Source organism: Salmo salar, chromosome ssa23 (assembly GCF_905237065.1).
Source record: "Salmo salar chromosome ssa23, Ssal_v3.1, whole genome shotgun sequence".
NCBI lineage: Eukaryota > Metazoa > Chordata > Actinopteri > Salmoniformes > Salmonidae > Salmo > Salmo salar.
Genome location: NC_059464.1, coordinates 30398731 through 30423184, shown reverse-complemented (window position 1 = coordinate 30423184; position 24454 = coordinate 30398731). Strand labels below are relative to the sequence as shown.

The window sequence follows — 24454 nt, the reverse complement described above, 5'->3', positions numbered from 1 at the left end:
AACACCTGCTCCAATATCCAATGATGGGCGTGGCGCGAAATACAAACTCCTCTAAAATCCCAAAACTTCAATTTTTCAAACATATGACTATTTTACAGCATTTTAAAGACAAGACTCTCGTTAATCTAACCACACTGTCCGATTTCAAAAAGGCTTTACAGCGAAAGCAAAACATTAGATTATGTCAGCAGAGTACCCAGCCAGAAATAATCAGACACCCATTTTTCAAGCTAGCATATAATGTCACAAAAAACAAAACCACAGCTAAATGCAGCACTAACCTTTGATGATCTTCATCAGATGACAACCCTAGGACATTATGTTATACAATGCATGCATGTTTTGTTCAATCAAGTTCATATTTATATCAAAACCCAGCTTTTTTACATTAGCATGTGATGTTCAGAACTAGCATACCCCCCGCAAACATCCGGTGAATTTACTAAATTACTCACGATAAACGTTCACAAAAAACATAATTATTTTAAGAATTATAGATACAGAACTCCTCTATGCACTTGATATGTCCGATTTTAAAATAGCTTTTCGGTGAAAGCACATTTTGCAATATTCTGAGTAGATAGCCCAGCCATCACGGCTAGCCATTTAGACACCGACCAAGTTTAGCCCTGACCAAACTCCGATTTACTATTACAAAAGTTTGATTACCTTTGGTGTTCTTCGTCAGAATGCACTCCCAGGACTGCTACCTCAATAACAAATGTTGGTTTGGTTCAAAATAATCCATAGTTATGTTCAAACAGCGGCGTTTTGTTCGTGCGTTCAAGACACTATCCGAAGTGTAAATAAGGGTCACGAGCATGGCGCAATTCGTGACAAAAGATTTCTAAATATTCCATTACCGTACTTCGAAGCATGTCAACCGCTGTTTAAAATCAATTTTTATGCCATTTTTCTCGTAAAAAAGCGATAATATTCCGACCGGCATCTGCGTTTAGGTAAACAGACGAAAGAAAACAAAGCATGGGGTCGACCCGGGCACGAGCCTGAGTCTCACAGTACTGTAACCAGCCACTACCCAAACGCGCTACTTTTTTTCAGCCAGAGCCTGCAAAGCCACGATTCAGCTTTTTGCCGCCTTCTGAGAGCCCATGGGAGCCGTAGGAAGTGTCACATAACAGCAGAGATCCTCTGTAATGGATAGAGATAATCAAGAAGGGCAAGAAATTGTCAGACAGGGCACTTCCTGCATGGAATCTTCTCAGGTTTTGGCCTGCCAAATGAGTTCTGTTATACTCACAGACACTATTCAAACAGTTTTAGAAACTTTGGAGTGTTTTCTATCCAAAGCTAATAATTATATGCATATTCTAGTTTCTAGGCAGGAGTAATAATCAGATTAAATCAGGTACGTTTTTTATCCGGCTGTGAAAATACTGCCCCCTAGCCATAACAGGTTAACAAAACCTTGTGATTTTGAAGAAACAAACCCAGGGCGTTGATTTTTCACCCAGTCCACTTGCCCACCACAGCTCAATGAGATGTACTGACATAATGAAACCACACAGATAAGAGACTGAAGACAGGCCCAGGGGCACCTTGAGACAAGATAGTTGCTGGCCCTGGGACAGTGGGGCAGGGAAAGAGCTGAAGTGTGGCTGGCACAGAGGGCTAAGAAAGGGGTCTGCCGGTGGGGGTGTTGTTGGATGTTAGAGTGGGGTATGACTAGGCCTGTGTGTATGGTCTATGGCAGGGGTCTTGATGGGGTGGAGATGAGACCATTCATCGTTGTCAACTCACTAGATAGGGTCAACATGGCCTCCTGGCCAAGAGGGACTGTCCCTTTTTGTGTGTTTCACCCCTACACCCACTCTCAATCTGAAAGGGAGGAAGCCCTACAGAATAGTGGGGAATGTAACAACCAGATTCTAAACCCACAAGACACTGCAGTGACGAGCTGTGGTGATAATGACAACAAAGTAGGCTAACCCTGTGAAGTTCAAATGCCCAGTGGTTGCATGACTTCAATGAAAGATGTTGGCCTCAGGCCTCCTAGAGATTCATAACTAAATGACACCACACAACAGAGGAAAGCAGATGGAGCATACAGAATCAAAATGGATTCCTTATTCAGTCTGTCGGATCTTGATTCTTTTGGAGTGTTCTTTTAAATATAGTGTGCTATTTTACCACAGCCCAAAGTCAGTCTCCACTCTCTGACAGTCTCTTTTTCTCTCCTCTCCTGCCTTTCATTCCTTCTCTCCCATCTCCCTACAAGCCACACATTTTCTCTTCATTTCTTGCCGTTCGCAAATTCGCACCCCCCCAATCACTTGATGTTTTTGCAGCCTTTCTGCTCTTTATGAAAGTGTTTGCTTCCAAAAATACTACTCTAACATTTCCTCTGAGTAAAGAGCATAGAAGGTATTGAGCAAAAAGGGATGAGACAAATTGTGTTATTGTAAAGAAACCAAGGAAGACTTTTCCTATTATACCGTGTCCTATAGCCTAGATCTCATAAGGCACACATCTCAAAATCTTCTCAACCTACACCATTATTTTTGGTTTTGAATTGAAACTTTCTACTGTAGAATACTGTGTGTGTGTGTGTGTGTGTGTGTGTGTGTGTGTGTGTGTGTGTGTACACACACACACTACATACTTGCACCAGAGAGACCACCTCCGCTCCAGTCCAACCAGCCAAAGCGGCGAGTGTGAAATGTGAGCAGGAGCACCTTGTTTATGCAGCCTGGTCTATGTGTGACGGTCGACGGGAGAGGAGGAGATAGGGCTGTCCTTGGCTAAAAACAATCTATTGGTCGAAATTTTTCAACTTTTATTTTTCCATATATAGACACACCCTATGTGTTTTAATAAAATAAATTATATGCACTGAGCTTGTCTGATGCTTTAAGCTTACAGGTTGATGAAATAAGACATGCCTCAAAATGGCACCAGAGATCTAGATAACCAGAAGAAAAAAAACCTGACCCAACTATTCTCCCGCTCCTGCTGGCTTTCAGATTCTGCCATCACTCTCCTGAAGTTGCTGGTTATAGGCTACACATGGAGTCGGCAACCTTTCTCATGTGGAATGCCAATTTATCCTACCATTTCTACCGATCTGCGTGCAAGTTATGGTTTTCATATGCACATTTTCGTGAAACAGTTTCATTTAATTTATAACTTCTTCATATCTTAATATCATTGGCATGTGGTTAATCAAAATTCTATACAAATCCAAGTTAAAATGATACAAACCTAAAAAGTAACTTCTATTGCCATTTCCAACAATGTGAAAATAGCCTCCATAAAGCCAACAAATAAAAACATTGCAGCCTGCAGGTAGAAAATATCCTAATTTTTAAAATAAATATCCTATAAATCACATTGGTTACACATGCCTGTCTGCATTGAACTTGAAACATTGTATCAACTATTTAACTTGGGTCCACCTGAAGCTTGCACTAGTAAACTTTCAACATTGCATATACAATTCTGGGCCCTCAGTTTCCTGCACCAGTGAGCTCGGGACAGACACAGCTTTAGGAAATTTGCGGAAGGGATAAGAAGCAATGCTTGACTTGGGCAGGAGCTCACCGGAGCTGAGTACCAGCACCTCAAATGTTCTACTGCTTGAGCTCCTGTTCCTCTTTATAGAATATTATCTTAAAAGTATTGTGGAGCTCCTGCACCTAAATATAAACAGAATGAGTACCAGAACCTATTTCAGTCCAAGTCAAGCCCTTGATAAAATATGCCTACCTGATTACTTATTATGACGTTTCCACAGGATCAGAGCATGACATTTTTCTCTTTCATGCTGAGTGGTTATCAAAAGGGAAAGCACTGGAAAGATGTTCATATAGGCTACATTTGAGAGAACTATTGTCATTCTCAATTGATGTAAAAACAGACTTTGTTAACTTGCTGTTTTTGAGGCTAATAAAAAAAATTATGAGAAATGAAGACAATCAGACCTAGTATCAGATCCCCCAAATGGGCACAATTTGCACGCAGGCCAGGTGGCCTAGGCCTACTTCTATGCATAATCAGGCATGCGTGTGTCCGCCATCGCGCACATGTTGATTTTTGTCCAACCACCCCAGACGCGATCAGGTTGAAATACCAAAACAAACTCTGAACCAACTATATTAATTTGGGTCACGTCGAAATGAATGAAATATTCAGGGCCGTTTAGATATCTAGATTGCTGTTGCTAGCTAATTTGTTTTTTTATTTTACCTGAAATGCACAAGGTCCTCTACTCTTATAATGAATCCACAGATAAAAGGGTCAACCTAGTTAGTTTCTAGTGATCTCTCCCCCTTCAGTCATCTTCTGACTTTTTATATGGCGGTTGGCAACCAGCTTTAAGGTGTATTACCACCACTAACTGGACTGGAGTGTGGACCGCAGTACAGCTTTCTATCACCCATGTGGGTATATGTTCCTAAAAAACAATGAAGAGATTGGAGTGTGGACATGCAGCACATCAAGTGTAAACATTTTTTACAATTTATTTTAGCACCAGGGTATGCAGTTTGGATGAAATGCTTGAATAACATGTACACTACCGGTCAAAAGTTCTAGAACACCTACTCATTCAAGGGTTTTTCTTTATTTTTACTATTTTCTACATTGTAGAATAATAGTGAGGACATCAAAACTATGAAATAACACATGGAATCATGTAGTAACCAAAAACGTGTTAAACAAATCAAAAGGTATTTTATATTTGAGATTCTTCAAATAGCCACCCATTGCCTTGATGACAGCTTTGCACACTCTTGGCATTCTCTAAACCAGCTTCACTTGGAATGCTTTTCCAACAGTCTTGAAGGAGTTCCCACATATGCTGAGCACTTGTTGGCTGCTTTTCCTTCACTCTGCGGTTCGACTCATCCCAAACCATCTCAATTTGGTTGAGGTCGGGGGATTGTGGAGGCCAGGTCATCTGATGCAGCACTCCATCACTCTTCTTCTTTGTCAAATAGCCCTTACACAGCCTAGAGGTTTGTTGGGTAATTGTCCTGTTGAAAAACAAATTATAGTCTCACGCCATCCCATCTGGTTTGGGCTGAGTATCGCTACAGAATGCTGTGGTAGCCATGCTGGTTAAGTGTACCTTGAATTCTAAATAAATCACAGACCGTATCACCAGCACAGCACCCCCACACCATCACACCTCCTCCTCAATGCTTTACGGTGGGAAACCACATGCGGAGTTCCTCCGTTCACCCACACCGCATCTCACAAAGACGGCGGTTGGAACCAAAAATCTCCAATTTGGACAAATTTCCACCGGTCTAATGTGCATTGCTCTTGTTTCTTGGCCCAATCAGTCTCCCCATCTTGTTATTGGTGTCCTTTTTAGTAGTGGTTTCGTGGAAGCAATTTGACCATGTAAGCATGATTCACAGTCTCCTCTGAACAGTTGATGTTGAGATGTGTCTGTTACTTGAACTCTGAAGTATTTTTGGGCTGCAATTTCTGAGGCTGGTAACTTATCCTCTGCAGCAGAGAACTCTGGTTCTTCCATTCCTGTGGCGGTCCTCATGAGAGCCAGGTTCATCATAGTGCTTGATGGTTTTTGCGACTGCACTTGAAGAAACTTTAAAAGTTTGTGAAACTTTATGGATTGACTGACCTTCATGTCTTAAGGGAATGATGGACTGCCCTTTCTCTTTGCCATAATATGGACTTGGTATTTTACCAAATAGGGCTATCTATTTTAACCTGTTATGGCTAGGGGGCAGTATTTTCACGGCCGGATAAAAAACATACCCGATTTAATCTGATTATTACTCCTGTCCAGAAACTAGAATATGCATATAATTATTAGCTTTGGATAGAAAACACCAAAGTTTCTAAAAATGTTTGAATGGTGTCTGTGAGAATAACAGAACTCATTTGGCAGGCCAAAACCCGAGAAGATTCCTTACAGGAAGTGCCCTCTCTGACCATTTCTTGGCCTTCTACACTCTCTTTATTGAAAACTGAGGATCTCTGCTGTAACGTGACACTTCCTACGGCTCCCATAGGCTCTCAGAAGGCGGCAAAACGGTGAATGATGACTCTGCTGTCTCTGGCTGAAAAACAGTAGCGCATTTGGTAAGTGGTCGATCTGAGAACAATGAGACTGGAGGCGCGTGCACGAGCCGACACCATGTTTTTATTATCAGTCTTTGAACGAAAACGACTCCCGGTCGGTATATTATCGCTTTTTTACGAGAAAAATCGCATAAAAATTGATTTTAAACAGCGTTTGACATGCTTCGAAGTACGGTAATGGAATATTTTGAATTTTTTTGTCACGAAACGTGTCGGGCGCGTAACCCCTCGTCACCCTTCGGATAGTGTCTTGAACGCACAACAAAACGCCGCTATTTGGATATAACTATGGATTATTTGGAACCAAACCAACATTTGTTATTGAAGTAGAAGTCCCGGGAGTGCATTCTGACGAAGAACAGCAAAGGTAATCCAATTTTTCTTATAGTATATCTGAGTTTGGTGAGGGTCAAACTTGGTGGGTGTCAAAATAGCTAGCCTGTGATGGGGAGCTATCTACTCAGAATATTGCAAAATGTGCTTTCACCGAAAAGCTATTTTAAAATCGGACACCTCGATTGCATAAAGGAGTTCTCTATCTATAATTCTTAAAATAATTGTTATGTTTTTTGTGAACGTTTATCGTGAGTAATTTAGTAAATTCACCGGAAGTGTTCGGTGGGAATGCTAGTTCTGAACGTCACATGCTAATGTAAAAATCTGTTTTTTGATATAAATATGAACTTGATTGAACAAAACATGCATGTATTGTATAACATAATGTCCTAGGAGTGTCATCTGATGAAGATCATCAAAGGTTAGTGCTGCATTTAGCTGTGGTTTTGTTTTTTGTGACATTATATGCTAGCTTGAAAAATGGGTGTCTGATTATTTCTGTCTGGGTACACTGCTGACATAATCTATAATGTTTTGCTTTCGCTGTAAAGCCTTTTTGAAATCGGACAGTGTGGTTAAATAAAGGAGAGTCTTGTCTTTAAAATGGTGTAAAATAGTAATATGTTTGAAAAATGGAAGTTTTGGGATTTTTGAGGAATTTGTAATTCGCGCCACGCCTATCATTGGATATTGGAGCAGGTGTTCCGCTAGCGGAACGTCTAGATGTAAGAGGTTAACACTTTTTTTGGTTACTACATGATTCCATGTTATGTCATAGTTTTGATGTCTTCAGTATTATTCTACAATGTAAAAAATAAAGAAAAACCCTTGAATGAGTAGGTGCTCTAAAACTTTTGACCGGTAGTGTATGTCTACATTTATTTATTTTACGTAATGGGAGCGGTGTGGTCAGCATGTTACTCAAGATTGACAGTAGCGCTCCAAACAAAAGACAATGAATAAATTGACAACTCTTAAAAGGAATGAAATTAGTGTAGCCTAGGTTGTGCGCTCTGCAAACATGTCCACTCCTACAATGACAACGATAAGACTGTAACAATAATATATTGAATGCAATTAACAGAGAGTACCGTAACCAAACAAACTTTGTAAATGTGTGAGTCAGACAGGTGTCTCGTGTGCCATAATAGTTTTTTTGATATATATATTTGCCACTGCTCAACTCAAAAAATCTCTATCAACAAAACAATTAACCAGTCGACTAAATGGGGTCAGCCCTACATCCAATCAAATTTGATTGGTCATAGATTTGCAGATGTTATCACCGGTGCAGAGAAATGCTTATGTTTCTAGCTCTCACAGTGCTGCAATTTCTAGCAATACAATGACAGTAAAACAATTCTCAAAAGTTTAAAAAAGAGCAAGAAATTGGACGTATCAGAATATATGGACAGTATATGAATCGAAAAGGTGTGTACAGCAGTAGTTGTATAGGATGTCCATGACTAGAATACAGTATATGCATATAAAGTGGGTAAAACAGGATGTAAACATTATTAAATTGACCAGTGGTCAATGACTATGTACAGTGCATTCGGAATGTATTCAGACCGCTTTACCTTTTCCACATTTTGTTATGTTACAGCCTTATTGTAAAATGGATTAAATCGTTTTTTCCCCTCATCAATCTACACACAATAACCCATAATGATAAAGCAAAAACGGGCTTTTAAAAAACATATCACATTTTACATAGGTTTCAGACCCTTTACTCAGTACTTTATTGAAGCACCTTTGGCAGAGATTACAACCTCGAGTCTTCTTGGGTATGACGCTACAAGCTTGGCACACCTGTATTTGGGGAGTTTCTCCCATTCTTCTCTGCAGATCCTCTCAAGCTCCCTCAGGTTGGATGGTGAGAGTTGCTGCACAGCTATTTTCAGGTCTCTCCAGAGATGTTCGATCAGGTTCAAGTCCGGGCTCTGGCTGGGCCACTCAAGGACATTCAGAGACTTGTCCCGAAGCCACTCCTGCATTGTCTTGGTGTGCTTAGGGTCATTGTCCTGTTGGAAGGTGAACCTTCACCCCAGTCTGAGGTCCTGAGTGGTCTGGAGCAGGTTTTCATCAAAGATCTCTCTGTACTTTGCTCCGTTCATCTTTCCCTCGATCCTGAGTAGTCTCCCAGTCCCTGCCTCTGAAAAACAAGCCCACAGCATGATGTTGCCACCACCATGCTTCCCAGTAAGGATGGTGCCTGGTTTCTTCCATATGTGATGCTTGGCATTCAGGCCAAAGAGTTCAATCTTGGTTTCATCAGGCCAGACAATATTTTTTTCTCATTGTCTGAGAGTCTTTAGGTGCCTGTTGGCAAACTCCAAGTGAGCTGTCATGTGCCTTTTACTGAAGAGTGGCTTCCATCTGGCCACTCTACCATAAAGGCCTGATTGGTGGAGTGCTGCAGAGTTTTCCTTCTGGAAGTTTTTCCCATCTTTACAGAGGAACTCTGGAGCTCTGTCAGAGTGACCCGATTGCTCATTCTAGGAAGAGTCTTGGTGGTTCCAAACTTCTTCCATTTAAGAATGATGTAGGCCACTGCATTCTTGATGACCTTCAATGCTGCAGAAATGTTTTGGTACCCTTCCCCAGTTTTGTGCCTCGACACAATCCTGTCTATTGGAGCTCTACTGACAATTCCTTTGATCTCTTGGTTTTTACTCTGACATGCACTGTCAATTGAATTTACCACAGGTGGACTCCAAGTTATAGAAACATCTCAAAGATGATCAATGGGAACAGGATGCTCCTGAGCTCAATTTTGAGTGTCATAGCAAAGGGTCTGAATACTTAAGGTATTTCAGTTATGTTGAGTACATTTGCAAAAATTTCGAAACCTGTTTTCACTTTATCATTGTGGAGTATTGTTTGTAAATTGATGAGGATTTTTATTTGATCAATTTTAGAATAAGGCTGTAACATAACAAAATGTGGAAAAGGTAATGGGGCCTGAATACTTCCCGACGGCACTGCATAGGACAGTAGTCTCTAACGTGCAGGGTAGAGTACCAATGATGGAGTTTAGGCATCAGTGAGCAGGCGGGGGTCCATGAGAGAGTTGGAGAGGCAAGCCCTAACCCACGCCCACATTGACAGGACAGGGAGAGGTCAGCCATCAGAGAGCCGAGGAAGAGGAGGTGCATTGATGGGACCGGGGCTCTCTAATGTGAACCAGCTGTAGAAACCTGACACCCCGAGAAGAGAGGGAGAGGAAAGCTGCTGTGAACTGCACTTAGAGAAGGACAGGGAAGAAGGTTGAGCGGGAGGGAATGAAAAATCCCACATGGAGATAACAAAGAATCCTATAGATGAGTTTGGCTGCAGAACCACTGAGTTCTTCCTGACTACTGACTACTGTGTGGTGAGGAGCAGTCTGGACTGTATTTGACTGTAGGTCCTTGTGCACTGTTTTGTCCCATTTTCTTTTTTTGTTAATGGGTTTTATTAGTTTCTTTCAACATGCTTCAGCACATTGCAGCGAGTAGACTACACAGGCCAACATAGTTTGTTGTCTTGTTAACATTTAAGTCATTTAGCAGACGCTCTTATCCAGAGCGACTTACAAATTGGTGCATTCACCTTATGATATCCAGTGGAACAACCACTTTACAATAGTGCATCTAAATCTTTTACGGGCGGGGGGGGTTAGAAGGATTACTTTATCCTATCCTAGGTATTCCTTAAAGAGGTGGGGTTTCAGGTGTCTCCGGAAGGTGGTGATTGACTCCGCTGTCCTGGCGTCGTGAGGGAGCTTGTTCCACCATAGGGGTGCCAGAGCAGCGAACAGTTTTGACTGGGCTGAGCGGGAACTGTGCTTCCTCAGAGGTAGGGGGGCCAGCAGGCCAGAGGTAGGGGGGCCAGCAGGCCAGAGGTAGGGGAGGCCAGCAGGCCAGAGGTGGATGAGCGCAGTGCCCTCGTTTGGGTGTAGAGACTGATCAGAGCCTGAAGGTACGGAGGTGCCGTTCCCCTCACGGCTCCGTAGGCAAGCACCATGGTCTTGTAGCGGATGCGAGCTTCAACTGGATGCCAGTGGAGAGAGCGGAGGAGCGGGGTGACGTGAGAGAATTTGGGAAGGTTGAACACCAGACGGGCTGCGGCGTTCTGGATGAGTTGTAGGGGTTTAACCTCTCTAGGCTAGGCGGGACGAATTCGTCCCACCTACGTAACAGCCACTGCTATCCTGTGGCGCGATTTTCAAAATCTTCAAAATCCTATTACTTCAATTTCTCAAACATATGACTATTTTACAGCCATTTAAAGATAAGACTCTCGTTAATCTAACCACACTGTCCGATTTCAAAAAGGCTTTACAACGAAAGCAAAACATTAGATTATGTCAGCAGAGTACCAAGCCAGAAATAATCAGACACCCATTTTTCAAGCCAGCATATAATGTCACCAAAACCCAGAAGACAGCTAAATGCAGCACTCACCTTTGATGATCTTCATCAGATGACAACCCTAGGACATTATGTTATACAATACATGCATGTTTTGTTCAATCAAGTTCATATTTATATCAAAAACCAGCTTTTTACATTAGCATGTGACGTTCAGAACTAGCATACCCCCCGCAAACTTACGGGGAATTCGCTAACATTTTACTAAATTACTCACGATAAACGTTCACAAAAAGCATAACAATTATTTTAAGAATTATAGATACAGACCTCCTCTATGCACTCGATATGTCCGATTTTAAAATAGCTTTTTGGTGAAAGCACATTTTGCAATATTCTAAGTACATAACCCAGGCATCACGGGCTCGCTATTTAGACACCCGGCAAGTTTAGCACTCACCATAATCATATTTACTATTATAAAAATGTCATTACCTTTTGTTGTCTTCGTCAGAATGCACACCCAGGACGTCTACTTCAATAACAAATGTTGGTTTGGTCCAAAATAATCCATCGTTATATCCGAATAGCGGCGTTTTGTTCGTGCGTTCCAGACACTATCCGAAATAGTAAAGAAGTGTCGCGCGCTTGGCGCAATTCCTGACAATAAAATTCAAAGTATTCCATTGCCGTACGTCGAAGCATGTCAACCGCTGTTTAAAATCAATTTTTACGTCATTTTTCTCGTAGAAAAGCGATAAAATTCCGACAGGGAATCTCCTTTTCGGCAAACAGAGGAAAAAATCCCAAAGGCGGGGCGGTCGGGGTCACGCGCATAAGCTAGTGTCTCTTGATGGGCCACTTGAGAAAGGCGATAATGTGTTTCAGCCTGGGGCTGGAATGACGACATTCTCTTTTTTCCCGGGCTCTGAGAGCCTATGGACGACGTGGGAAGTGTCACGTTAGAGCAGAGATCCTTAGTAAATGATAGAGATGGCAAAGAAGTTCCAGAAATGGTCAGACAGGCCACTTCCTGTAAAGGAATCTCTCAGGTTTTGACCTGCCATTTGAGTTCTGTTATACTCACAGACACCATTCAAACAGTTTTAGAAAATTTAGGGTGTTTTCTATCCATATGTAATAAGTATATGCATATTCTAGTTACTGAGTAGGAGTGGTAACCAGATTAAATCGGGTATGTTTTTTATCCAGCCGTGTCAATGCTGCCCCCTAGCCCTAACAGGTTAATGGCACAGGCAGGGAACCCAGCCAACAGCGAGTTGCAGTAATCCAGACGGGAGATGACAAGTACCTGGATTAGGACCTGCGCCGCTTCCTGTGTGAGGCAGGGTCGTACTCTGCGAATGTTGTAGAGCATGAACCTACAGGATCGGGTCACCACCTTGATGTTAGTGGAGAACGACAGGGTGTTGTCCAGGGTCACGCCAAGGTTCTTAGCACTCTGGGAGGAGGACACAATGGAGTTGTCAACCGTGATGGCGAGATCATGGAATGGGCAGTCCTTCCCCGGGAGGAAAAGCAGCTCCGTCTTGCCGAGGTTCAGCTTGAGGTGGTGATCCGTCATCCACACTGATATGTCTGCCAGACATGCAGAGATGCGATTCGCCACCTGGTTATCAGAAGGGGGAAAGGAGAAGATGAATTGTGTGTCGTCTGCATAGCAATGATTGGAGAGACCATGTGAGGATATGACGGAGCCAAGTGACTTGGTGTATAGCGAGAATAGGAGAGGGCCTAGAACAGAGCCCTGGGGGACACCAGTGGTGAGAGCACGTGGTGCGGAGACAGATTCTCGCCACGCCACCTGGTAGGAGCTACCTGTCAGGTAGGACGCAATCCAAGCGTGGGCCGCGCCGGAGATGCCCAACTCGGAGAGGGTGGAGAGGAGGATCTGGTGGTTCACAGTATCAAAGGCAGCAGATAGGTCTAGAAGGATGAGAGCAGAGGAGAGAGAGTTATCTTTAGCAGTGCGGAGAGACTCCGTGACACAGAGAAGAGCAGTCTCAGTTGAATGACCAGTCTTGAAACCTGACTAATTTGGATCAAGAAGGTCATTCTGAGAGAGATGGCAAGAGAGCTGGCCAAGGACGATACGTTCAAGAGTTTTGGAGAGAAAAGAAAGAAGGGATACTGGTCTGTAGTTGTTGACATCGGAGGGATCGAGTGTAGGTTTTTTCAGAAGGGGTGCAACTCTCGCTCTCTTGAAGACGGAAGGGACGTAGCCAGAGGTCAAGGATGAGTTGATGAGCGAGGTGAGGTAAGGGAGAAGGTCTCCGGAAATGGTCTGGAGAAGAGAGGAGGGGATAGGGTCAAGCGGGTAGGTTGTTGGGCGGCCGGCCGTCACAAGACGCGAGATTTCATCTGGAGATAGAGGGGAGAAAGAGGTCAAAGCACAGGGTAGGGCTGTGTGAGCAGGACCAGCGGTGTCGTTTGACTTAACAAACAAGGATCGGATGTCATCGACCTTCTTTTCAAAATGGTTGACGAAGTCATATTAGGTCCTCTCCTGTTTTCACCTAGAAACTTCCTGCGAAAAATAATGCTGTGTGTCATTCACAGCCTTGTTCTTTAGCTGTAGGGGGATTTTGGTTAGGGGGCAATATTATATTAAATACAGCATACAAAGCTGAAGGACAAGACATTTCTTTCTGTCAACAGAAATAGAAATGATACAGAAATGATAAACCCAATTAAATGAAATCAAACTTATATCATCTTTTCTTTCAACACAGTTGAATTCCAGAGAGATTTTATTTTTTGTTAAATATCATGTTCCCCTTTACTCATACATTATAGGTCTTCTGAAATATAAAACGATTACCTACATGGACATGGTCAGCTTTATTTGACAGGCTGCTAAAGTGATCTATGTCAGGGGCCGTGTCATGATTCTTTCAGAGGGTTGAGAGGTTGCCTTGGCGTAGAGTAGAGGGGAGTGTGAATTCCCAGGGTAGCAGTATTGTTGTGATATCATTGACAGGCTGTGCTTAGTTGTGTGTGTATTTGGGTGGGGTGAGGGCATAGTGTAACCAAAGACGAGGAGAGGAGTGCTGAGACGGAGAGGAGACAAGGGAGGGATTGAGGGATGAGAAGGTATTATAGGGAAGTAGCCTAGTCATGCCTGTGGAGCGTGTCCAATCGGCGAGAGGTGAGGAGGTCTGTGTTACAGCTCTTTGAAGATCTGTTTTTTAAGGTTGTGTATGTGTGAAACAAGCATGTTAAAACAGGTATGTGAATCCTCTGAAGCCTGGGACTGTGTGATAAATATTAGGGTTACACTTATACACTTTCAATCGATCTACTCTGGAATTCTCACTGTCATGAATCATGACAGTCAGAGTTTCCCATGCTCTCTCAACCTAATATTTTCAAGCTGTGTTTGGGTGTAGTGCAGAATATATATATAGTACATGTGAGACTACATTTAAAAATTATTCCCATCTCCATTTCAAAAGATTATAATTATTCCCGTTTTACTGTGCTCTTACATGTTTGTCATTCAATGATCTGTGAAATAAAAATGTATTCCTTTTTGAGAAAAGGAAGTGTGGGAGGGAGGGGGGACGTGTGTCAGTGAATGGAATTTATTCCGTTCCAGCCATTACTATGAGCCTGTCCTCCCCAATTAAGATGTCACCAGCCGCCTGCGCTGAGCCCCTTCAGGGAGGTAGATGTGAAGACCTATATCTGATAGTCAGCAGTTTACTCTGGCTGAGAGTCTCTTGACAGTGTGTTGGCAGTGTGCCAGACACACACTCCGGTGTGCTGAGAAGCAAAAGAGCCCTGAGACCATGTCTGTCTAGAGCAGCGTGACCACTGATCATGCTTCAACCTCAATCGGTCTGTGACCACAACCAGCAGACAGAACTTAAGAAAATAGACAATACAAAATACAATATACACAGACTTCGAGCTGACTCAGTACAAAATGACAATGTCAAACTGAGAGGGTCATGTCAAGAAGTGAAGAGACAGTGAAAGTATGGTGCAGTTTTCATTTGTCCTTTTGTGCAATATTGTAATTCCCACTCTGCTGTTAGTCATGTCGTTAAATCACTTTACACAGGGCATTTCTTTCTCTGTTCTTCTCTCTATGTCTTGTGACTTCTCACACACACACACACACACACACACACACTAAACTCACTATCTAGCGATGGTGAGCTGGCCTTACGTCCTTGTTTTTATGTTTACAAGTATTTGCAACTTCACATATGATTGTTTTTTGTTTTTGCCACTTGGCCAACTTCCATCTTACACCACATCGCTGCATCCTTCTGCTTTAAAAAAAAAAAAACTTGACCTTGCTGTCACCCTTTCCCTTGCTCAGCTCTATTCAAATGATTTACAGTAGCTCCAGTGACATGAACATGACTAGTCCAACTATTCTGAACAAAAATAAAAACGCAACATGTAAAGTGTTGGTCCCATGTTTCATGAGCTGAAATAAAAGATCCCAGAAATGTTCCATACGTACAAAAAAACGTATTTCTCTCAGGTGCACCTTGTGCTGGGGACAACAAAAGGCCACTCAAATGTACAGTTTTGTCACAACACAATGCCACAGATGTCTCAAGTGTTGAGGGATTGTGCAATTGTCATGCTGACTGCAGGAATGTCAACGAGAACTGTTGCCAGAGAATTGAATGTTAAATTCTCTACCATAAGCAATGTCGTTTTAGAATTTGGCAGTATTTCCAACGGGCCTTACACAAACAGACCACGTGTAACCACGCCAGCCCAGGACCTCCACATCTGGCTTCTTGCTCACCAATGCTGGCGCGCTGGAGAAATGTGCACTTCACAGATGAATCCTGGTTTCAACTGTACTGGGCAGATGGTGGGGTTATGGTATGGGCAGGCATTAGATATGGAAAACAAACACAATTGCATTTTATCTATGGCAATTTGAATGCACAGAAATACAGTGACGAGATCCTGAGGCCCGTTGTTGTCCCATTCCTTTGCCGCTGTCACCTCATGTTTCAGCATGATATTGCACGGACCCATGTCTCAAGGCTCTGTACACAATTCCTGGAAGCTGAAAATGTCCCAGTTCTTCCATGGCCTGTATATTCACCTGATATGTATATTCACCTGATACCCATTGAGCATGTTTGGGATGCTCTGGATCGACGTGTACGACAGCGTGTTCCAGTTCCCGCCAATATCCAGCAACTTTGCACAGCCATTGAAGAGGAGTTGGACAACATTCCACAGGCCACAATCAACAGCCTGATCAACTCTATGCGAAGGAGATCTTGCGCTGCATGAGGGAAAGAAAGGGTGGTCACACCAGATACTGACTGGTTTTCTGATCCACACCCTTACTTTTTTTAAGGTACAGTATCTGTGACCAACAGATTGATATCTGTATTCCCAGTCATGTGAAATCCATAGATTAGGGCCTTATGAATTTATTTCAGTTGAGTGATTTTCTTAAATGAACTGTACCTCAATCTTTGAAATTGTTGCATGTTGCCTTTATTTTTGTTCAGTGTAGTATTTTTCCCTGTATTCATTACGTTATCCCACATACCCTCTCTGACTTAGTGAGCTCCAGAGGTATTGGGGCAGTGACAATTTTATTGTTGTTTTGGCTCTGTACTCAAGCACGTTGGATTTGAAATATGACTAGGAGGCTAAAGTGCAGACTGTCAGCTTTAATTTGAGGGTAAAGTTTACAAATTACAGCACTTTTTGAACATAGTCCCCCATTTTGCTGAGACTCAAAATTGCGCTCCGGTGCATCCTGTTTCCATTGATCGTCCTTGATGTTTCTACAACTTGATTGGAGTCCACCTGTGGTAAATTGCCACTTCCATCTAACACCACCTCGTCGCATCCTTCTGCTTTTAAATATTTTGAGAACTTGACCTTGCTGTCAATCTTTACCCCGCACAAAATAATCTGAAACACAACTAAAACAAACGGCAAATGCATCAAACAAGTTTGCAGAGTCACAAGCTTGATGTAATCATTGCATGGTTGTCCACTATTGCTGCTCCTGGTTCCTCTTTGATCTATAGTGTTTGTTCTGTAGGTTTCTATAGCTGATAATGTCCTGTCTGTGATGTATTGATGAGACAACTTCTGTTGTCCTTTGTCCACAGGTGTGCCGCAGGTTTCCTGGGTGATTACTGCCATCACAAAGACCCGTGTCACCCTGGTTACTGTCTGAATGGGGGGAATTGCTCTGTGGCTGTGTCGGGCATCCCGGGCAGCCCTACCTGCTCCTGTCCCCTGGGCTACACCGGGCAGCACTGCCAGACCCCCCAGAACTCCACCTGCTACCCCAACAACCCATGTGCCAACCAAGGAGTCTGCACCCTGCTCTCCCTCGACAAGTACAAGTGCCAGTGTGCCCACGGATGGACAGGTCAGCTTCTCTTTGACTCAAACTGTTGCTTAATACTGTACAAGCGCTCTTGATAAGTGCTAAGTGCTGTGCAGTTCACTAGTTCAAATCCATTCTTTCTACTATGTCATCATTTGTTTGGTGCATGTATTCAGGACAGTCCTTAGCTTTTGCATTGATCAGAAGTCTGTTTTGTATGTTGTGGCCATGATAAGTAACCAAGGACATGAGGCACTGTAGCCTAGCGGTTAAGAGCGTTTGGCCAGTGACCGAAAAGTCGCTGGTTTGAATCCCTGAGCTGGCAAGGTGGAACAATCTGCCGTTCTGCCCTTGAGCAAGACGGTTAAACTCCAACAACAACTGCTCCCCAGGCACCGATGACGTGGATGTCGATTAAGGCAGCCCCCCACACCTCTGATTTAGAGGGGTTGGGTTAAATGCGGAAGACACATTTCGGTTGAATTCATTCAGTTGAGCAACTGACTAGGTATCCCCCTCCCCACTGTTTCCCCTATTTCTCTGTTATATAACCTCGGCCCACTCATCTCTTTTTCCACTGCCTCTCTCCCTGTGTGTCCAGGCATGCGCTGTAATCGTGAGGACAGCTGTCTGTCAGGACCCTGTGCTAATGGAGGCACCTGCAGCTCTCCGCCTGGGGGCAAGTTCGGCTGTACCTGTCCTCCAGGTTACTTGGGTCCTCGCTGCCTCAACGACACTGACGAGTGTGCTGCCTCTGCCCCGGTGTGTCAGAACCAAGGGCGGTGTGTCAACACCCCCGGCTCCTACAGGTGTAACTGCGCCCCCGGATTCACTGGCCGCCAATGTGAGACCCCCTACATCCCCTGCTCCCCCTCGCCCTGCCTCAACGGGGGCACGTGTCGCCCAACCTCTGAGACCAGCTACTGGTGCCACTGCCTGCCAGGTAAGAGAGAGAGGGAAAGAAAGAAAGATGGAGAAAGGCCTAGTGAGGCCTGTATGAATGCAGCTTGATGCAATCAATGTTTGAGGTCCAAGCACTAGAATCCTACTGGCGCTATAATACTAGACACTATGTATTAAATCCCTACTGTTCCCAATGGCGCTTTGTGGGCACAACAATCAACTGTCAACCCTAGCCCATGTTATCTGTTTACAATATAACTTGTCATCACTATGTAAATTATACATTATATGACAGAGATTGCCAGCAAGACTGATAGTAGTGAAATACACTATATATACAAAAGTATGTGGAGACCCTTTCAAATTTGTGGATTCACCCGTTGCTGACAGGTGTATAAAATCGAGCACACCGCCATGCAATCTCCATAGACAAACATTGGCAGTAGAATGGCCTGTACTGAAGAGCTCAGTGACTTTCAATGTGGTACCATCATAGGATGCTACCTTTCCAACAAGTCAGTTTGTAAAATGTCTGTGGCAGGCCACACAACCTCACAGAACGGGACTGCCGAGTGCCCGAAGCGCCGGAGCGCGTAAAAATCCTCTGTCCTCGGTTGCAACACTCACTACGGAGTTCCAAACTTCCTTTGGAAGCAACGTCAGCATAAGAACTGTTTGTCGGGAGCTTCATAAAATGGGTTTCCATGGCCGAGCAGCTGCACACAAGTCTAAGATCACCATGCACAATGCCAAGCGTCGGCTGGAATGGTGTAAAGCTCGCCACCATTAGACTCTGGAGCAGTGGAAACGTGTTTTCTGGAGTGATGAATCATGCTTCACCATCTGGCAGTCCGGAGAATTCCAGGAGAATGCTATCTGCCTGAATGCATAGTGCCAACCAATGTTCCCTCAAAAAAAAATTGGGCACTGGGCAAATTTCAGGTCTGTTGAGCGCAAGCTTTAGCTTTGTTCGGATAGTTGCATTAAAAGTGACTAATTACGCTGATTCGATCACAATTGCCACAGTAAAGGGAAACGTTGATAGTGTTAACCTGTTGGGTCTAGGGGGCAGCATTTGCACGTCTGGATAAAAAAAATGTACCCGATTTAATCTGGTTACTAATCCTACCCAGTAACTAGAATATGCATATACTTATTATATATGGATAGAAAACACTCTAAAGTTTCCAAAACTGTTTGAATGGTGTCTGTGAGTATAACAGAACTCATTTGGCAGGCAAAACCCTGAGACATTTTCTGACAGGAAGTGGATACCTGATGTGTTGTATTGACTTTAAACCTATCCCATTGAAAAACACAGGGGTTTAGGAATATTTTGGCACTTCCTATTGCTTCCACTAGATGTCACCAGCCTTTACAAAGTGTTTTGAGTCTTCTGGAGGGAGATCTGACCGAACAAGAGCCATGGAACGGTGATGTCCCATTAGACACCTGGCGCGCTACTTCATGTTGGGTACCCTCGTTCCAATAGGTTATAAAAGAGTATGCATTCGTCCACCTTGAATATTATTCATGTTCTGGTTAAAAAGGCCCTAATGATTTATGCTATACAACGTTTGACATGTTTGAACGAACGGAAATATATTTTTTCCCCTCGTTCATGACGAGAAGTCCGGCTGGCTTACATCATGTGCTAACGAGACGGAGATTTTTGGACATAAATGATGAGCTTTTTTGAACAAAACTACATTCGTTATGGACCTGTGATACCTGGAAGTGACATCTGATGAAGAGAATCAAAGGTAATGGATTATTTACATAGTATTTTCGATTTTAGATCTCCCCAACATGACGTCTAGTCTGTATCGCAACGCCGTATTTTTCTGGGCGCAGTGCTCAGATTATTGCAAAGTGTGATTTCCCAGTAAGGTTATTTTTAAATCTGGCAAGTTGATTGCGTTCAAGAGATGTAAATCTATAATTCTTTAAATGACAATATAATATTTTAACAATGTTTTCTAATTTTAATTATTTAATTTCTGACGCTGACTTGACTGCCGGTTATTGGAGGGAAACGATTTCCTCAACATCAATGCCATAGTAAAACGCTGTTTTTGGATATAAAAATGAACTTGATAGAACTAAAAATGCATGCATTGTCTAACATAATGTCCTAGGAGTGTCATCTGATGGAGATTGTAAAAGGTTAGTGCATCATTTTAGCTGGTTTTATGGTTTTGGTGACCCTGTCTTTGACTTGACAAAACATTACACACAACTCTTGTAAATGTACTGTCCTAACATACTCTAAATTTATGCTTTCGCCGTAAAACCTTTTTGAAATCGTAAAACGTGGTTAGATTAAGGAGATGTTTATCTTTCAAATGGTGTAACATAGTTGTATTTTTGAAAAATTTGAATTTTGACATTTATTTGGATTCAAATTTGCCGCTCTTGAAATGCACCTGCTGTTGATGGAGTGCACCACGGGTGGCACGCTAGCGTCCCACCTAGCCCCAAGAGGTTAACAGGGAAAGCTCTAGAACAGTGGTTACCAACCTTTTCTGAGTCAAGATCACTTTCTGAGTCAAAATGCAAGCCTAGATCTACCGCTCAGATTTGTTTTTAACATGACTTAAAAAATGTAAGCCGAAGCAACATTAACAAATTAAAAACAGTTCTGTAGCAATGATGTTTGTGCAGTAAGCTATAGGCCCAATATGTTATCACTGCATACTGGCTTTGCTTGAATTGCCCTGTACGGACCATTTAAAAAAATATATTTCAAAATAGGAGGTATTCTATATGATCACACTGGTAATAAATACGTTGTTGTATTACTTGAGGCTTTTCATTTTACTGAGCTGATGATGCCTGCATCTGATGGTCGGTCAGTCTCCTCTCTTTCCTCCACTGACTCTCACCAAAAAGGGACACCATCTTCCAGCGGATGATGACAACTCCAGTCGCACCTCATTATTTCTGCATGCACAAATTCATGTTACTTCTATGAACAAAGAAAGTGAAATATTCCTAAAGATGAAAAAAGATCCAAGCTGCTAATAACAACTAGAACGCAAGCCTATCGATTACCCTTTCCTACTCACTGCTGCAGTGCTTGTTGTAGCGCTGAGTGGAAATGGGAAGAACGTGCATTTTATGGCTTATAAAAGTGTTGAATACAAAGTGTTGACAGTAGAGGTCGAGCGATTATGATTTTTACCGCCGATACCCATTATTGGAGGACCAAAAAAAGACGATACCGATAAACCGGCCAATTATTTTTATATATATAATGACAATTACAACAATACTGAATGAACACTTTTATATTAACTTAATATAATACATAAATGAAATCAATTTAATCTCATAAATAATGAAACATGTTCAATTTGGTTAAAAAATGCAAAAACACAGTGTTGGAGAAGAAAGTAAAAGTGCAATATGTGCCATGTAAAAAAGCTAACGTTTAAGTTCCTTGCTCAGAACAAGTTTTAGGTTGTAGTTATTACAGGACTATTTCTCTCTATACTATTTGTATTTCATATACCTTTGACTATTGGATGTTCTTATAGGCACTATAGTATTGCCAGCTTAATCTCAGGAGTTGATAGGCTTGAAGTCATAAACAGCGCTGTGCTTCAAGCATTGCGAAGAGCTGCTGGCAAATGCAGTAAAGTGCTGTTTGAATGAGAACTTACGAGCCTGCTGCTGCCTACCACCGCTCAGTCAGACTGCACTCTCAAATATCAAATCATAGACTTAATTATAATATAATAAACACACAGAAATACGAGCCTTAGGTCATTAATATGGTCAAATCCGGAAACTATCATTTCGAAAACAAAATGTTTATTCTTTCAGTGAAGTATGGAACCGTTCCGTATTTTATCGAACAGGGGGCATCCCTAAAATTCTGGCAAATTTAATTACGGTCTTTATTAGGAAGAAATGGTCTTCACACAGTTCGCAACGAGCCAGGCGGCCCAAACTGCTGCATGTACCCCGACTCTGCTTGCACAGAACGCAAGAGAAGTGACACAATTTCCCTAGTTAATATTGCCCGCTAACATGAATTTCTTTTAACAAAATATGCAGGCATAAAAAAATATACTTGTGTATTGTTTTTAAGAAAGGCATTGATGTTTATGGTTAGGTACATTGGTGCAACGGCCGTGCTTTTTGTTGCGAATGCGCTTGTTAAATCATCACCCGTTTGGCGAAGAAGGCTGTGATTCGATGATAAATTAACAGGCACCGCATTGATTATTTGCAACGCAGGACAAGCTTGTTAAACTAGTATATCATCAACCATTTGTAGATAACTAGTGATTATGTGAAGAATGATTGTTTTTTACAAGATAAGTTTAATGCTAGCTAGCAACTTACCTTGCTGCGCTCGGGTAACAGGTGGTCAGCCTGCCACGCAGTCTCCTCGCGGAGTGCAGTGTAATCGGCCATAATCGGCGTCCAAAAATGCCGATTACCGATTTGTTATGAAAACTTGAAATCAGCCCTAATTAATCGGTCCACCTCTAGTTGACAGTGCTGAGTAAGAACTTAAACATGAAGTTATAAAAACAGCAGCTCTTTGCTGTATTCGTTGACACTCTTTCTCTAGTTATGGTTTTAAACATTTTGAAATCTCACAGTATCAACTTTGCTGTAGATTTCTTCTGCCTGCTACTTTACTGCAGACACGGTAATCTGAGCCATCCGATTGGCGAGAGGTAGGCCTATAGTGCAGGCTTTCATGTAGTGTAATTAGCCTAAGTATCATATCTGTCTTTGTCTCTCTCATGGCAGGCTTCAATGGTACTAACTGTGAGAACAACATTGACGACTGCCCCGACCATCAATGCCGAAATGGAGGGACCTGCATGGACGGTGTCAATACTTACAACTGCCAATGCCCCCCAGAATGGACTGGTAAGGATAAAGAATAGTCCGTGGTTTTGTGTCTGTCTGGTTGGCTTTTCTTCTTTGTTTCAGTTTTTCGTTCAGGGTCTGTGTTTTTTGGTTTGTCTGTGGTTTCTCTCTGTGTCCAAATTGGGGGAGTTTTTTCTTCTCGAATGTCCAACTGTTTTCCCCCTACAGGTCAGTTCTGTACTGAGGATGTGGATGAGTGTCGCCTGCAGCCCAACACATGTCAGAACGGGGGGACCTGTAGCAACATCCAGGGCAGCTACACCTGTGTATGTGTCAATGGCTGGAGTGGCCTGGACTGCTCTGAGAACATAGATGACTGTGCTACGGCTGCCTGCACCAAGGGCTCCACCTGTATTGACCGTGTGGCATCCTTCCTTTGTGTCTGCCCCTATGGAAAAACAGGTGTGGGACAAAGCCTGTCTATACTATAGATATATACAGACATCTCTTATGGACAGACTGATGGATAAATTGAAACGGAGTGTATTAATCCCCAAGGGGTATCTAATAAGCACAGAAAACACACAGGCTGACTGTTGAGTATTCCCTACCAGGTTTGCTCTGCCACGTGAACGATGCCTGCATTAGTAGCCCGTGCCGGGACGGGGCGCAGTGCGACACCAACCCCATCAACGGCATGTTCAACTGCAACTGTGCCCCAGGCTACATAGGAAGCACCTGCAATGACGACGTCAACGAGTGCATCATAGGTGAGGAGGGACAGATCAGAACACATGATACCTAGAGTGCTTTTGTAATTTGACTATACAGACTATTCTTTAAGAAAAATCCTTCCTTTCCCTTTGGTACTTTCGTTACTCCTTTATAGTTCTGTGTATCTAACCTCTCTCAGGCTTCCCCTCAGGTCCAAACCCCTGTGAGCATGGAGGATCGTGTGTGAACACAGATGGCTCGTTCACATGTAACTGTGCGAGAGGTTATGATGGGCCGCGCTGTGAGACAGACATCAATGAGTGTGCGTCCAGCCCCTGCCAGAATGACGGCACCTGTCTGGACCGCATAGGAGACTACAGCTGCATCTGTATGGAAGGTGTGTGTGATCAGTGATTCCCAAATCTCTTTCTAATTACACACACACAGTACTGTTGTGAAATATTCGCTCTCTGTTTCCAGGATTTGAGGGAACACACTGTGAGATTGACATCAACGAGTGTGCTAGCTCTCCATGTCTGAACCAAGGGACCTGTCTGGATCAAGTCAAACGCTACGTCTGCCAGTGCCCTCTAGGTTCGTCTGCTTTTTTCTAATCAAATTCATTTGTCATAGTGTTTCAGAAGGTTTGTATCTACAGTATTTGAAGCTGGGTTTCGTCCCTGGCCTTTAGGATTCAGTGGGGAGATGTGTCAGATCGACATTGACGAGTGTTCCAGCACACCGTGTCTCAACGGGGCCAAGTGTATCGACCGTCCCAACGGCTACGAGTGTGAATGTGCTGAAGGTACTAGACAGCCTTCACTATCTCAACTTTAATTAACGTACCTTTCTCGCATTTTTAAACATGATGTCTAAACTA

At 42.9% G+C, this 24454-nt stretch overlaps 1 protein-coding gene across 3 annotated transcripts in view; it reads left to right on the top strand.

Moving 5' to 3' along the window:
• Nucleotides 1-24454, top strand: part of LOC106584380 (neurogenic locus notch homolog protein 2) — a 58201-nt gene that overhangs the window by 12793 nt on the left and 20954 nt on the right. For 2 of the 3 annotated variants that reach the window (XM_014169621.2, XM_014169620.2), the window contains exons 3-10: nt 16901-17166; nt 17726-18067; nt 22798-22920; nt 23089-23322; nt 23475-23630; nt 23774-23971; nt 24055-24168; nt 24266-24379. In XM_014169621.2, coding sequence (XP_014025096.1) covers nt 16901-17166; nt 17726-18067; nt 22798-22920; nt 23089-23322; nt 23475-23630; nt 23774-23971; nt 24055-24168; nt 24266-24379 — 1547 coding nt within the window. The remainder of the gene's footprint in view (nt 1-16900; nt 17167-17725; nt 18068-22797; nt 22921-23088; nt 23323-23474; nt 23631-23773; nt 23972-24054; nt 24169-24265; nt 24380-24454) is intronic. The other variant, XM_014169622.2, reaches the window with a different exon arrangement.